At 37.7% G+C, this 16,553-nt stretch overlaps 1 protein-coding gene across 7 annotated transcripts in view; it reads right to left on the bottom strand.

The window, feature by feature from the left end:
* Positions 1 to 12,798: 12,798 nt before the first annotated feature.
* The window catches only part of LRRC4C (leucine rich repeat containing 4C), a 1,364,302-nt gene continuing 1,360,547 nt past the window's right edge, over positions 12,799 to 16,553 (bottom strand). For all 7 annotated transcript variants that reach the window (XM_030829357.1, XM_030829356.1, XM_030829355.1 and 4 more), the window contains one exon: positions 12,799 to 16,399. In XM_030829357.1, coding sequence (XP_030685217.1) covers positions 14,435 to 16,357 — 1,923 coding nt within the window. In that variant the 5' untranslated portion in view covers positions 16,358 to 16,399 and the 3' untranslated portion in view covers positions 12,799 to 14,434. The remainder of the gene's footprint in view (positions 16,400 to 16,553) is intronic.

The raw sequence follows: 16,553 nt of genomic DNA on the forward strand, positions 1-16,553 counted from the left end.
AGTTTTTTTTTTCTTTTAGAAGATGTTTTACTAGGCTAGCGCCCACCCCCCCAACCCCCAACTATTACTGTATTCGCTGCAAAGTTTTTGTTGTGAAATCAAGCTTCCATCTTGTTTTACATCCTGAGGGCATGGCTGGTAACTGCTTGGCAAGGCTTAGTTTAGCAATACAGCCTGAGGGGATGAGCCCTCCCAGCTTAGATGTCTGCCTGTTTGTTTTCCTAGCCCTGTTTCTTTTTTCTTTCCTTTTTTTTTTTTTTTGTTGGAGTTTCACTCTGTCTCCAAGGCTGGAGTGCAGTGGCGCAATCTCGGCTCACTGCAACCTCCACCTCCCGAGTTCAAGCAATTCTCCTGCCTCAGCCTCCCAAGTAGCTGGGATTACAGGCACCTGCCACCACGCCCAGATAATTTTCACGTTTTTAATAGAGACGGGTTTCACCATGTTGGCCAGGCTGGTCTTGAACTCCTAACCTTAGGTGATACGCCAGCCTTGGCCTCCCAAAGAGCTGGGATTAACAGGCATGAGCTACTGCACCTGGCCCCCTAGCACTGTCTCTTAAAGCGCCCCACCCAGCGACTGGGTTTTTTTCTGCCTGTCTGTGTGTGTACTGTGTGTAATGTCTGTCAAAAGAGCTCTAATTAATTTGGCCTAAAGAAAGATAAGCACTTGGATCTAATATTTTTTAAAGGGAAGATTAAATCTGTGGTAACTTTCAGTTCCTGTGACTTTAATCTTTCAGAAATAAAGACAGCCCTAAAAACTATTAGTAAAATGCAGATCACATGCGAGGTTTGCTAAGTATTTTAAGGTTACAAACTGCTTTTTGGGTTTTGAGAACTATTTGACTTGGCGGCTTCACAAATGGTAAGGCCTGGGGACAGATGGAACTAACCACACTTAACTAAGAAGGCAAACCTTGGCTGCAATTAGCACACAATTAAAGCAACTTACCAAGTTTTACCTTAAAGTTAAAAATTGCTAGGAGTTCACTGAAACTCCTAGAGATAGATTTACATGCAAGGTGTGTAAAAACAGTAAACTGTGTTTTTTAGTAAAAGGTTATAAGGAGGCATGGAAATGTAAACTAAAAGGATTGTTTTAAGGTAAAATAGGAAAAAGCTGAAGGTTCAAAGAAGTGGTGGAAGAATGGTGGAAATGAATCTTCCAAAAGAGGCTGTGTAAGCATATTGACTAAATTCAGTAAAAGGTATTTATAGTTTTTCTGTAAATTGAGCATTGAAATAAAAGCATAACAAGGTTTTCCTGAGGTGCTAATCCACTTTTTAGCAAAATTTGTAAAGGGTTATAAAAAGTTTTTGCTTCTTTAAAATTTCTGAGTCATTTTGGCAAAATAACTTACGGTAATCTGGAATTCTATTTCATAATATCAAGTGTTGTAAACCTATAACATTTAACAGCCTTTCCAAAGTCAGACTTCAGCTTCAAAATTCTCTTTCCTGGCTGTACGCAGTGATTCACGCCTGTAATCCCAGCACTTTGGGAGGCCAAGGCGGTCAGATCACGAGGTCAGGACATCGAGACCATCCTGGCTAACACGGTGAAACCCTGTCTCTACTAAAAATACAAAAAATTAGCCGGGCATGGTGGCGGGCACCTGTAGTCCCAGCAGCTCGGGAGGCTGAGGCAGGAGAATGGCGTGAATCCGGGAGGCGAAGCTTGCAGTAAGCGAAGATCGCGCCACTGCACTCCAGCCTGGGAGACAGAGTGAGACTACGTCTCGAAAAAAAAAAAAAAAAAAAGTCTTTCCTGACATGTGGCTTTTCGAATACTTCAGGGGGCCCCTGAAATGTCCGGAGAAGAGAGGGAAACAGGATTATTTGACGTGTTTAGGTACATGGTATTGCCAAAATAATGCTCAATCTTCTTTAGGTTATATCTTGGTGAATAATGATAACATGTGTTCCCAAACTGGGTAGTATTTCTAAAATTCTAATGTCTAAGTATATGCCATCAATCATAATTAAGGTTGTTATGTTAAATTATTGTAAACCACGGAGATAACCACACTTATTTGTCAAGCGTGTTTCTAACTGTAACTACCCTGGACATTTTGCTATTCACAGACAATTGTTGTTTGGTTTTAATCCTTTTCAAAAATGGTTTATAATAGGCTATAAGACTCTGACCACAGACTGTATGGCTTAAACAACAAATTATTTGCTCATAGAGCTGGAGGCTAAAAGTTCAAGGCCAAGGTGCTGGCAGCATTGATATCTTAGGCTAGGTGCAGTGGCTCCCACCTGTAATCCCAGCACTTTGGGAGGCCGAGGCAGGTGGATCACAAGGTCAGGAGTTCAAGACCAGCCTGACCAACTTGGTGAAATCCCATCTCTACAAAAAATACAAAAATTAGCCAGGCATGGTGGCGTGCACCTGCAATCCCAGCTACTCAGGAGACTGAGGCAGGAGAACCACTTGAACCCAGGAGGCACAGGTTGCAGTGAGCCGAGATCACACCACTGCACACCAGCCTGGGCAACAGAATGAGACTTTGTCTCAAAAAAAAAAAAAAAAAAAAAAACCCCTGACAAGTGCTCTCAGATACAATTTCTGATCATGTTTGAGACAATCAGGTTTCTGATAACTTTGGAGATTGTGACATTGGAATAAAGGAAAATGTACAGGACTCATAAAGAGCTGAAATGTTCACAAATATCACACAAAACAAGATTTAACTAAATTGAACTCAGGAAGCTCAGCAAATCTTTTTGACTTTTGCTTGGAATATTGCTGATCCTTGTTTTGTTTTTCATAGTCAAGAAAACTTATTTTTAACTATTTACGGCCTTTCAATAATTAAGTAAGGTATACTGCTGTGGACAAAATTTGGAGCATATTTGTTTCTCTCTGCCTGGTTCCTCTAGAATTTGGAAACTTTCTGTGAGTATTCTTAATTTATGGCAATATTTGCATCAGTGCAATAAGAATCCACTTTTCTTTTGTGACAGAACACAAGTGGAGAAAATGGTTATTTTACCAAGGCTTTGACCGGAAGGGTATGCTTTGCTTTAAGGAGTTAATCTCCACTTGCAGAGCCAATAAAAACCCAGTGGGGAAACTGGCCTCATACCCTTGCCTACACAGTCCCTATGCAGGGTTCCTCACCTGTGGTCAGTAAACAATATCACTAACAGGTCCAGGGGCTCCAAGTTTATCTTGGGACCTTAAGGGGAGAGGATCACCCAACTCACAGGTATTTGAGAATGCAAACCCATGGCTGGGCTCTGCTTTAAACGGTCTTATCTGAGATTCCTTGTGGAACAGACTTCCATCAAAGCCAATCCAAAAGGCCTATGTAGAAATAATTGCTCTTGCTGTACTTTATGCAAACAATCAGGCCAAGTATAAGACTAAAGTCTATTTTGAAAACCGCTCAGTCCTATCATAATTTGTTTTCTAGCAAACATGAGGTCTGGAGAGAAATAAATCATGCTTCAAAACTTATATATTTGTCATTAAATTCTAAACTTGTTGTTTTGAAGTTTTTTGCCTACGTTTTAGACTAACCCTGATTGTTCCTGTGAACCAACCAGCAATCTCCAGCTGTAGCTCAGAAAGAACAAAAGGGATGGGTAATGTAGAAATATGGATCAGTATTCTAGTTCTGAGCAATTATCCTGCAAATCTTTCCAGGTGATGGGAATAAATAGGATACCTATTACTCAGCAGTTTCTTTTTGGTAAAGTAAGACCAAGGGAGAAACCAAAGCAAAGCACCATGCGCCCAAACTCTAGCAAGCATAACTATAACAGCCAGTTACCTGGGTGTGTCACAAGACATCCTTTCCTCTCCCTTGTTGGAGGAGGATGCAGTTCCACAGTTTCACCTTACCATTCAGCTTATGATAAGGAGTTCATGCAACCCCTCTTGAGACACATTTTTGTCTCAAACTCAATTCCAAGCTTCAGGTCAAAGCCCCAGGAAGGAAAACGATCTGAGGGATCCAGAAGCAAATGACAACATAGGTTAAAAGGCACAGTGTAGGTGAGTGTAGCTGATTCCCACCGATTAAACCAACCCCAAGCTTCCTGTTGCATGGATAAAGACCACGTTAATATCCACGGCATAAATGAGGTCTAGGGAACTCCAAGGCTACTGACAGTAGGTGGAAAAGAGACCTAGGTGAGAGCAGATAATTCCTGTTCTCTAGACCCTCCTGCTTCATGGGTGCAAGCCGCTTTAACACTCATGGCAGCACCTGCCAAGGTCGCTGGAACCCAGGGATGCAAGGACAGAAGAAGGGAAAGAGGACACTCTTCCTTGTCTCCCTTGCATACCCCAGTATCTCCTAAGAACAAGGGAACCAGGGATACCTGCTGCCCTCTTTCTAGATGGGTAGTCATTCATCTTCAGTCTGTACCCCTTTAGAATGCATTCTGAAGCGTTGGGACTCCTTTGAAAAAATGCTTTCTTTTTATTCCTTTCTTCTCCTGGGTCCTCTATTCCCTAATAGGTAATTATGTCTCCATACTATGAGACAGTCCCCTCAGATGCATCCTCCAAACTGGAAAGAGTTAATTTCCTAAACCTTAAACTGATTGGCTTAAGATTGAGCTCAGGAGATGGGAACCCAGAAGCCCAACATGCTAGCAAAGGGGTAAAGTTTTTCTTTTTTTTACCGGTCAGGCTACTGGCCTCCATCTCCCTGTGTAAACTGGTAAAAAACCTCAGAATTTTTGAGCTGTCTTTACTCCTCCTCTTGTTTTGTTTTGATACATGTTTTCTAATAACCCGGTTTGTCTGTTCTTGCCTTCAGGCCATCAAACTCCAAACTCTTATGCAGCCAGAGCCTCTGACAATGGCCTCTTTTGCTGGGAACCCTTAAATAGGCCTGTGGGGATTGCCGTTTCCCCAAACAGCAGCCCTGTCAGCAGGAAGCAGTTAAGATTGGTCTTTGTCCTTATCCATAATCTAACGGCAGTTAGATGAACTTCTTTAAAGGAGGGAATGAGACAGCCATGTGGGAGGGGGTCCCTGAAGAAACTCCAACCAGCCTGCCCACTGAGATGGAGCCCTGGGAAGTTCATGACTTTTGCAGCAGGGAGGAGCCTGAACCTGGCCCCTCCTCTTCCTGTGTGGAACCTGGGATTCCAACTACCTGGCAGAAAGTGCCCTAGCGGAGGGACTCTGGCCTAGTGAGAGTCCCCGTTTCCGCCCCCTCTCCCCCTACTCTGGCTTTTTTGCTTTTCACCCAATAAAACCCTGCTTTACTCACCCTTTAAACCATCTGCAAGCCTACATTTTCAGGGCCGTGGGATGGACAAGAACTCTGTCTTTAGATGAACTACGGAAAAGTTCTGCAACACTTCCTTTCCCAATCTTCACCTGGAACAACTTTTTTTCAACTAACTATAAACATTATCTTTTTATCACCCCTTACCTGCTGATCTTCCATTATTTCCACTAGTCAACAAATGTAAGAAACCTTGTTTCCTTCTCTTCTGTCATCATACAATGAGAAAACAAGTCTAGCTAACTTGGTTTATTGTTTTTTAACTGGACCTTAACTTCCACCAATTATCTCTCTGTTACGGTAGTAAAACAATCTCCAATATGGATTTCCCTCTGTCCTAGCCTTTTTAACCTTAAATTTTTTTTCTTCTGCCATGCTAGTAACCCATTCAAAGCTCAAATCTAATATCAATGCCACACGACCATTTAGAAAATGTTAATACTTCATCGTCATCCATAAGTTAAATTTAATAAGGTCAATATGCCATATACAAAGCCTTAAATCATTGTCTTCGTTTTGTCTTTAGCAATCTCCAAATTGAATGTTTAGTTCTATTATAGAAACACCAAGCCACTTGCAGTCTTCTATCATCATGATGTTGCTTGTTCCTTGACTTTGCTGTATTTGTTCTGGGAAAACTGACATTTCACCTTCTACCACCTGGCTAACTCCTATTCATCCAGTAGGGCTCAATCTAGTTTGCTTTTATTCATATAAAACGTAAATCTGATTCTCCCTCTTCCAACTACACAGCCCAGGTCTGTTTCCCTTCTCTCTGATTATATAATATGTGCTACCTCTTCCATTCAATTCATCGTATTGTATTTGCAATATTGTTAACTTCTTGCAGGCAAAAGCTGTGTCTCTTATTTTTGTATTAATAGTAACTTTATTGTTGGCATAGCAAAAACACTCAATAAATGTTCCACGAATAAATGAATGAATGTACTTACAAATGAAGTGACACTGAATTGGGTCAAGGATTTAAAACTAATCACTCATTTTGTATGAAAAGTTCTACAACTAGTGTTCCATTCTCAAGTCTGTCAGGTATTTCTTTATGTGGAAAGATTTTCTACCGTTTTGCAATGCGAATCCATGTTAGCCAGTTAATTTTCTCATGTCTCCATTTATTATTATGGCAATATTTTTACTTTGGTTGCATTCATTATTTACCAAAGGTAATGCTTTTACTAAATATAAAAAATAACTAACAAATACTGAAGCATAGGGGCTTAAATTTGTCAGGAGCACTCAGTTGGGATAATTAGATTTTTTAAATTTAGTACTGTTCATTTGGGTTGAGTCTCCAACTTTCAGAAGTTAAGTGTCTTGCTTTTAGGGGCATGTCTCATGTTTTTTCTATTTTTTTAGCTACTTGGCAAGTGAAAAATGGTTGCAGCCTAATGGTTACCTCTTAAAAAGTTTAGACAACTTTAAATAGTGTGTTGTATTCTAAGAAGGATGAATTGGATGATTTTACTGACTTCATAAAAACAATGTACATAATGAGATGTTAAAGAACTATTGAAGTTAGTAAAGAGAATTTTATTTTCTTATGGAAAAGGACTAGAATATGCTGGTTTAGCTACTGTGGTATTCAGGGATATCCATCAATGACATTTGATTAGAATATAAAAGTGAATCATAATGCAACCCTAAAATAAAATATCTAAAACTGTATAATTGTGATAAAAAGTGTTGATTGATTTATTTTCATCTTTGAATGCTGGCTGATCCATAACGTCTTCAATTTGAAGTTCCTCTATGAAATTCAATAATAGTCAATACAAAAATAGTTCAAACATTGCCACATTAACCAAGTCAGCGCTTCAAAGGTGCTGTCCTATCCATTTCATTAGTAAACTTGACTGAACAAGAATAAGACTAACATTGATTACCAAAATGTGACCCCAAAGAGAAGCCAGTTTCCAGGAAAACATAATCCAATAGAACACAAGAAGTAAAATATACTGAGAGCATTAATAGTTTTCTGTTCTGAAAAATAAATGCTATTGCTTAAACAAGACTCGCTATAGCCATCTGAAAGCTCCAATTCTCTTCTTTTACCTTGGGTTTTCTTTCTCATTCTTGTGTATGGGAGAGTTTACTCTCAAAGTCTTTATCCTTACAATGGAGATAATGATACCTACCTTACAGGGCTTTGTAAGAACTAGAGATGATATACGTACGTGTCCTGCAAATGGTAGTTATGATTGTTCGTTCACATTCCCAGACACTAACTCTTCCTTGAGAGCAAGTTGTGCTTTTGATACTTCAGTTGAACTCTAAGGAGTGTTGTCTAGAAATAATTCTAGGAAGTTTGATATTACTATAATTTGCTCTTGTCATAACTTTGCCCCAATTAGAAACAGGTATACTAGCCATTGGTTACTTGTGGTCAGTGCTACCTTGCATTGTTGTTAACAATGAGATAAACATATTAATATGAATTTGGAAATCAAGATGACAGTTACCAGAAAGTGAGGTTCTGATAATGGTGAGCAACTGTCTTGATTTGCCCTAGACTAAGGGGTTTCTGGAATGCAGGGCTTTCAGTACTAAAACCAGGAACATCTGTGCAAACTGACATGAGTTGGTCACCTTATCTTGTGGGCGTGACTTAAAAGTTTTGTTCATTGCTGTGCATCCAGAGCTGCAAATAGTGCCTGGAATTAAGTAGGTTCCTCAATTCATATTCTGTAAAGGAATCTATTCTAAAATAAACATAATCTAATCATTTTTTCCACTCTTACCATTTACTTCTTTTTCTTCTCTGGTGTTGTTTCCCGACCATCTCCTCCTTTCTATCCTGTTTATAGGTTCAAAATATCAATAATTCCACACACAGGCATATGCAGTATTTATGAAATATCTGATGCTTGAATTTGAAATACTCACCTACCGTTATTTCAAGGCTCCACAAATGAGAAAATAGGTGAAAGCATTTTTGAGCTACAAAGCATATAATTTTTACTTTTGAATTATTATGCCTTACGAATGCCTAATGGTATCCCACTAATTTCTAAGAGCTCATGGTTTACTTCTGACATTAATTGTTGATGTTTTACTCCTTAATATTAGTGCTTTCCATGATTAATAAAATGGCTTTCAAATAACAGTTACTAATCACTCTCAGGATTTATAATAAATTGAGTTTTACAAATGTTTAATGATAATATCATTAAAATAAAACTATGTTGGCTAATAGATGAGATTATTTTAGTAGCATATATTTTCTGATGAATATTCTATCTATCCATATATATTGGCACTTGTCTTTGATAAGAAATGGGATATTTTTCTTCATAAAATTATATATATAATCTGCAGTTTTAAAGCCTTTTCCAATATTGTGAAATTTTCCATTCTTCGTAAAGGTAAAGTTTATATTAATAATAATAAAACTATCAGGTCTTTTAAGTGGGATTTAAGAGTAGAATGAAAAAGAGGCACACTTTGATGCCTAGGCAATAATTCACTGGCTTATATGCGTTGCCCGATATTGTTTAGAGTTGAACTCCAGATTGCATAACTAAATGTTGAACAGTAGTGACAGATTTTGATTTTATACTTCTCTTAGAAAATTTGAAAACGTGCTGAAAAATGAAAACCAGGGATACAATCTACTTTCACATACGGTAAGAATATGTACTGAAAAACCAAAATGTAATTGAGCACATAAACATTGCCATAAATTACTTTAGAGTGATTTGTTTGCAAACTTGAAAATGTTTCAGATGAAAATACATAGCTACGTGACTCTTTTTTAAGGTCAAAATTAACTGAAGTTCATTCTCTAACAACCCATTTATGCTGAGAAACATCTTTACAAGCATCAGTCTGCTTCAGGGCAACTGAAAAAGGAAACAGTATTAATTTTCTCATTTTGTAAAACATTATGATAATTTCAATAGAAGTAGCTACAGGACCTGGAAGTCCCTTTCAACATCTATTAAGGCATTTTACAAATTGTATTAAGATTAATATTTTTTCATAATTCCCATTAGTAAAACCTGAGATTTCTCTAGTATTATAAATTTTTTGATTAGAATTTCATAGTAACTACAATGAAAAGTATATATCATAAATACATTTATTTTGTGCATGTTTTAATATATTTACTTGAGGTTCCATATATTCCTCTTAGAAGTCTATAGACTTTACAAAACTAGCAAATGTGCTTAAATAGCAATTGGTGAGTTCCACTTTTTACTTCTTTCAATGTGGAAGTAAGGGCTGAAGAAGTAAGGGGATGAACTAATTGTCATTCAGTAGACTTATTAATATAGGCACAATAGTTGCTAAGGGTGCCCATCGTGGCTTTCCACCATGATAACTGAACTAGGGTTGAACTAGGTGGATGCTCTGGCAAGTTTTCAAGGTTAGAGGACATCAATCAGAGTATATTCTACTGCCACCACACAGATCAGCCCCTCTCCTTCAAACAACATTGAATCTTCCCTTTCATCAGGATAAAAAGCAATATATCCACTACTTCTGGCAATGAGATAAAGGCAGGATTGATGCCATTTGGACAAGTCAAATTCAGCAATTCAGCATCAAATATATAATAAAGTGCAGCATTAATAATCTGGAAAATGAAATTAAATTACTAGACCAAATAATGAAAAATAAGACTTCATGGTCTGATTTTCATAGGCCTTCCTTTCTGTTTTTGGTGCAAGGGATAGATAGATGTGCTCATTTTCTGCATAGAACAAAATTTACAAAACAAAGACTTTTCCAATATCATGTGCTTTCATTAAAATAGCTTCATTTATTGTCTGCCTTGCAGCAAGTTCCTCTCTATTTTTCTTTTTTCTTAATCCTGGGCAAAACAAAAAATGAGCAGCAGTTTTACATTTTACTGCTAAACATATTATAAAATTTAATTATATAATTTTACATACAATTTATATAGTTTTCTCAAATAAGGTTGAAATTTCGGAAATTCTGTTGGCAGCAGTTTAAGAAACAGAAGGATGTGAACTGGTATGTGTTTTGAGAAGGCTCCATTCAGTATCTAAATTTGGATCCTAATTGACAGTGTGCTACATTAATTCTAGAAGATTTCTTTTTTCTCTCATAGAGCCAGATGTATCTTGTTCTGTATCCCGATGGAGCATGAGAAGACAGTGGTGTCCCAGCTACTTCCTATCTAATATGTACAGAGCTTTTAGGAATTCACATTTCTTCTTGCAAAAGAAGAGAAAGAAATTGCAGGGACCTTGATTTTTGGAAGGTAACTTTTTAGATTCATTTTTATCAGAAGTAGCTGTTGTACAGAATCACATTCTAATCAAATATAATGATGCATATGTAATTTCAGGATAAGTTTCATAAGATATTTGATTCTGTGCTACTATATTTAAGAGAAACAGCTTCTTAGCAGAGTATGACTGCTTACCCAGCATTCACATGCTATGTCTGTGATAGTTAATGATATCATTATTTTCAAGATTCTTATTAAAACAAGCTGAAACAACAAATAATGTAGTTGAACACAATGTTTTAAAATTATATTGCTTTAGAGTGCCACATCGTATTTGTAAGCATTCATCTAACTCTTCTACTTAATCTAAATATCTTGAAGATTATCCCAAAAAGATAAGAGACTGAGTTGTTTTTTTTTTTTTTTCACCTTGATCAATCTTTACCTTAAAAATGTTGGATACTCCGGGGCCATCTACTTAATATGTTTTCATGTTTCAGTGCAGGCTATTCTTGATATACCTTCTTCCTTTTCTTTCTGCCATGTAAATAGCCCTTACATTGTCAAGATTTTTTACCCCCAGCACATCTATATTTAGAATTTTGTTTCATAGTAAAAGGGTCTCAAACAATATCCTAATTTTTAATTTTTTGATTATAAGGCCTAAAAGCAATTATGAACTAGCCACATTTTCTTTATCAAAAAAAATTTATCACTCTTCCATATGCAAATAACCTATTTCAGTCTTTGAAAAAGATGATACATGATTTCAGAATATTTGAAATACGAGGGGAAATGATGAAAGCTGTATCAGAGCCTATGTGTGTGAGCTACACCAAATCCTTCTATATTGTTTTGCATATACATCTGTACACTTTCAAAAGAGTGTTCGAGACTAAGGTCATGGCCAGATATGGAAGAGTTAAATTCCTGAATAGAAAAGATAGAAAAAGATGTTAGAGAATCTTCTTTCTGAAGCATCTCTGATGTTTAGGGAAGCAAACTGCATACTATTAGCAGGAAATACAAACACACACACACATACACACACACAGAGATTATCATTGGGTTACTTTAACTTGATGAATTGTAAATGGTGTATTTTTGGTGTACGTATTTCAGGATACTGCTGCCTAGTTGCCTTTGGATAGACTACAATGAGCAGTAGACACAGAATTGTATTTTGGTACAACAATATGGCAAATATTTAAACAGTCATATAGGCTTCCTGCTAAACCAAGTAAATTCACGTGTGTAATGGTCTCTAATACATCAGTGCAGCTACGGTTCTGATGGGCCAAGGGTCAAATATGTTATGCAGGGAAAATAGAGGCTTACTGTTAATCAGAAACATCTAGAATTCATCTTAGTTTTCTTTAAATAATAGATTTATAGCACTCTACCCTTTATCCCCAAAACCTGCAATGAGGACCTTTGGTAAGAGTTTCTAAATTTATTATAGAAGTCAAGTCTGGTTTATTTAAACCTTGCATCAAATTTATTTCCCAAAATATATTCATTAGTACTATACTATAACCTCCTAGAAGACTGAATTGTATGCTTTAGATTCCAACCTAACTTTTTAAGTGCAAGTTCACCTTTTATCCTATTTAGTAGCATTTATCTAACTGCTCAGCCACCTCTCACAGCCAAAGGTAATTGCATACTTGGACTAAACCTATAAGAATTGTAAGCTTAAAATGAAAGAAGCTTCAGAGTCAGCAAAGACAGAGTTTGGTGAACGCGAGCCACGTAGAGAAAGCAGGATCATTTTCCCTCCCGATTTATATCACTTTTCTTTGTACTAGCGCTTGCTTGTTGTTATAGATATTTGTTGGTGTTTTTTGTTGTTGCTTGTTTGTGTTTTTGTGATCTGCAGGTTGAGAATATGTTAAGTATATTCAATACTGAATAACTTGACAAACAGTAGCCAAAATATGTTTTCCCTTTTCTTGAGTCTTCTCCACAGTGAAACCAAGTGTGGATTGTGTTCCTAACCAAGGGAGGTAAGATATGAGGAAGAAAAAAGCCAGAGAATTGGTGATCAAAAAAATAGAAGCAAGACTCTTGCATGCTCTCATTCATTTCCCGTCCTTTTCTCCCATTTCTCTGACCTACTTTGCTAGTAATAATTGATTTTTTCACACCTGGAGACCACAAAACCATGGAGTAAGGTTCAGCCTGCAGAATTAAGTGTGAGTATCCAAGCTTCTTAGCCATTAGGAGCTGAAGTTTTCTTCAGCTTGGTCAGTCCTTGTTTCACCACCAAGGTAGCAAGTTTCAAGGCCAATAATGAGATCTATATATATTCACTTGTTTCACATAAAGATAGAAGTCATATACATAATACATTAAAATATCAGGAGAATGCCAAAGTACAATAACCAGCAAGTTCCTTTTTTACTTGGAAGCTAGTGTATGGTCTCTTAGCCAAGATGCCCCCAGCTCCTTAAAAAATACCATTAATTAATGACCACTGATTTAGCATTGCCCTCTCCTGGTATGTATTCATCCTTCAGAGCAAATCTAAACCCACACTTCTTAAAGCTCTGCAGTTTGCATTTAGAAAGATAATCACCTCTTCCAGAAAGATGGAAGAAACCATCAGAAAACCAAGAGCTTTCTATAATAACAGTAATCTAATATTTTGAAAATTTAAGGTTCTGATTCACGGCCTTTCACCTAACAGTAAAATTAGAACTGGCAACCAGTAATGAACTGAGATGATTTCTTTAATCATTTTTATATAGATTGGGAGTAATGCAAGAGCAGGAACCAGATCTTGTCAATTGTGCACCCACAATACTAAATACTAAAATCTGTATTTACTACTGTGTAGTAGGTCTTTAATAATTATCATTGAATTGAACTGAATTTGCTAACACTCATCACCAAATACTCTTTTTCAGCTCTAGATGATTTAGAATACTTTCATGTTTCGCAGTTATAGTTCATCTGGCCAATGAAATTATGTTTAGGAGGCAGTAAATAAATTATACTGAAACTTTCCTTCAAGTAGAATTAAATTTACTTCACAAAATCATTATTTTCGAACCTGAGCATTCTACAAAGGGCAAGCCTAATGAGAAGGAAAAAATACCACAGCATCCTTAAACATAGATCTAAAACTCAAGTCAACTAGTCAAACAGGACCCTGTAGAGATTGCTTTTGTGACTAAAGAATACTGTAGTATTTTCTTTCTTAGAAAGCAGAAAATCTAATTACCTTCAAGTTTCTCACATTTGAGCCATACTACAAATGAGTTGTGTCCAGGTACAGAAAAACCAACAATATTTTATTTATAATCTTATTTTTAGCTTTTTAACTACAAATTCTGGTTCTAGAGTTGTTTAAAAGTCATGGGTTTTATAGATGCTCATATGTAAATTAATCTGTTGTTTGCTTACTTTCTTTTCTTTTCCATAGAATGGTCTTCCTCATAAATACAGAACAGGTCATTACATGAAAAATATAAGATCTTGCATTTTTTTCCTTGTTCTCTCTTAAAAATCTATTTCTGATATTGCATTCCCCATTGGATTACTTCATATGGGTATGAGGGAAAAAGAAAAAAATTAAAAAAAGAGAGAGAGACAAAATAGACTGGATCTCACCACTAGAATTCACCATAAAAATCTCAAAGTGTAACAGAATTCTTACAAAATTTCCTAGACCAGTTCTTTAAGGAATTGAGATCTGCTATGAAAAATATGGCAATCAGGGAAGGGAGGAATGAGATGTGGGAAAGTAGTGAGTAAGTGCAGCAAAAACAGGTTCTGAGGAATACACATAATTTTGTCTGCTTTAGATCACAATAGAATTTTTAATAAATAAATTTCTTTTCTTTTTTGTTTTTTTGTAAAGACACTTTTTTGAAACAGTAGATTTAGCCCAGTCATTTGTGTCATTTTTAATAAACTGTCTTTTTTTTGATTGTTTGTTTTTTGTAACTCTGTAAATGTTTTAGATTTGAGTCTCTTGTACATTGTCTTTAGAGTTCATTCGGATCAATAACGGTTCATGCACTGAACTGTGTATTGAATTTATTGTGTTAACTGTTGTTGTGTGGTTGAAGGGAGATTTGTATGAGTTATAGTGATTTAGGTGCTCATGCTCGATCGCAGGCATGGGCAGGTGGCTTTCCATGGGTGTGTCTCCCGTAATCTCATCATCCACATTAATAATTTCAACAGTCCTTGTTGGGGCGTGATGGTTTTGCCGATGGTGCTGCTTCCTCATCTTGTAGAAAATGACCAGCATCACTGCAGCCATGAGTGTGATGGCCACAAAACACCCAATGATGATTTTGGTAGTCTTCATGACCTCATCAATTCCTGGGATCCCACTGTTTATATCAGTCACTGGGATGGTGAAGGTTTTCTCTGTCGACCTTGTGCTCTGTGGCGTGAGAGAGGTGGTCACATTGGTGGTCTCCCAGTCGACCACTGGAGTGGGACCCACATTGTTATCTGTGGTCCGTGCCTCATCCTGAGACGGCTCCATAGTCTCTACTGTGACGGTTGAAAAGTAAGAGAAAGGAGTAGTGGTTGCTGCAGTAACATTCAGGGTGGCTGAAGCAGTAGTATTCCCAACGGAATTACTCACCATACATGTGTACATGCCTGTATCTTGCACAGTTACATTTGTGAAATTTAACGTACCATCACTGAGCACAGCTATCCGCACTTTGTACGCCCCATGTGTCATGACTGTTCCATTTGGAGTAATCCAAGATACAGATGTCAGGGATGTGGAGGCCCGACATTTCAGCTCAGCTGCCATGCCTTCAGTGACATTGAGGTCTGCAGGGGGCTCCACAATCACCGGAGCATAGCATGTGAAGTAATTCTGGTCGAGCTCTCCAATGTACCTCCCCTTTAGATTGGGAGGAGTGTTACACCGGGCACAACAAGCTGTGTTGGAGGGGGCCATGTCTTTTATCCACCAGCTGAGCCACAGTATGTCACAGTTACAGTTCCAAGGGTTGTGATGTAAATGTATCCGCTCTAGATGATGCAAGGGAGTGAAGAGGTCATGAGGCAGTAATGTTAGATTATTGTGTGCCAGGTTGATCTCCACTAGTGACTGAAGGTTGTCAAAGGCATTCCGTTCAATCACTTGAATCTGGGACTGTATCATCCACAGTTTTTGAAGGTGCATCAAACCCTGGAAAGAGCCAGGCCTGATGGCAGATAAATGATTCCCAGAAAGATCCAGCTCATCTAGTTTTATGAGCGGTGTGAGGTTAGGGATTTCCCGAAGGTTGCACATGGCAAGGTTCAAATACCTCAAGTTGGACAGACCTTCAAAGGCACCTTCTGAGATGTATGAAAGTCTTTTCAATTCCCCTAAGTCTAGTCGGCGCAAAGAAGGAATTCTGTTAAAAGCATAAGAAGGGATGCTTTCAATGGGGTTGTTTCGCAACCAGAGCTCCTTCAGTTTAGACAAGTATACAAAAGCTCCATTCGGGATGGTAGTAAGACGATTGTCAAAGAGTTCCAGAGTGTTGAGGTTCGCCAGACCATTGAAAGCCCCAATTTCAATGGTTCTGATATGGTTCCTACTCAACTGTAGGATTTCCAAGTGCCTCAAGTGTTTGAAGCTGTTCACTTTGATGATCTGGATTTGGTTCTCATGGAGGTTCAGCAGCCGTGTGTTGGTGGAGATGCCATCCGGAACTTCACGCAGGTTTTTCCGAACACAAATCACCTTGCTGAACTGGTTGCTGCAGGAGCACACAGAAGGGCAGGTCTGAGCCCGCACCAGACCAGCCACCACAAGAAGTTGAAGAGCCAGCAGCACCACAAGCAGGGGGTCAAATAGGGCCCTGTTAAACCTAGGACCTATCATTATCTGCTGTGGATGTAAGGTCATCTTGTTCAACATTCATAATTTATCTGGTGTTGGTCCTTCTGGAATTCAAACAGTCTGCAAAATAAAAGCAAAAAAACAATTATTAGATTAGATTTACTCTAAGTGTCTTTCTGGAGTAATGTCAGTGATATAGTATATCAGCTAAACCTGTCGTGTCAGACAAATTAAAAACAAATCGAATATCCTTTATTAAGCTATGTGGTTCATA

Source organism: Nomascus leucogenys, chromosome 15 (genome assembly GCF_006542625.1).
Source record: "Nomascus leucogenys isolate Asia chromosome 15, Asia_NLE_v1, whole genome shotgun sequence".
Classification (NCBI taxonomy): Eukaryota; Metazoa; Chordata; class Mammalia; order Primates; family Hylobatidae; genus Nomascus; species Nomascus leucogenys.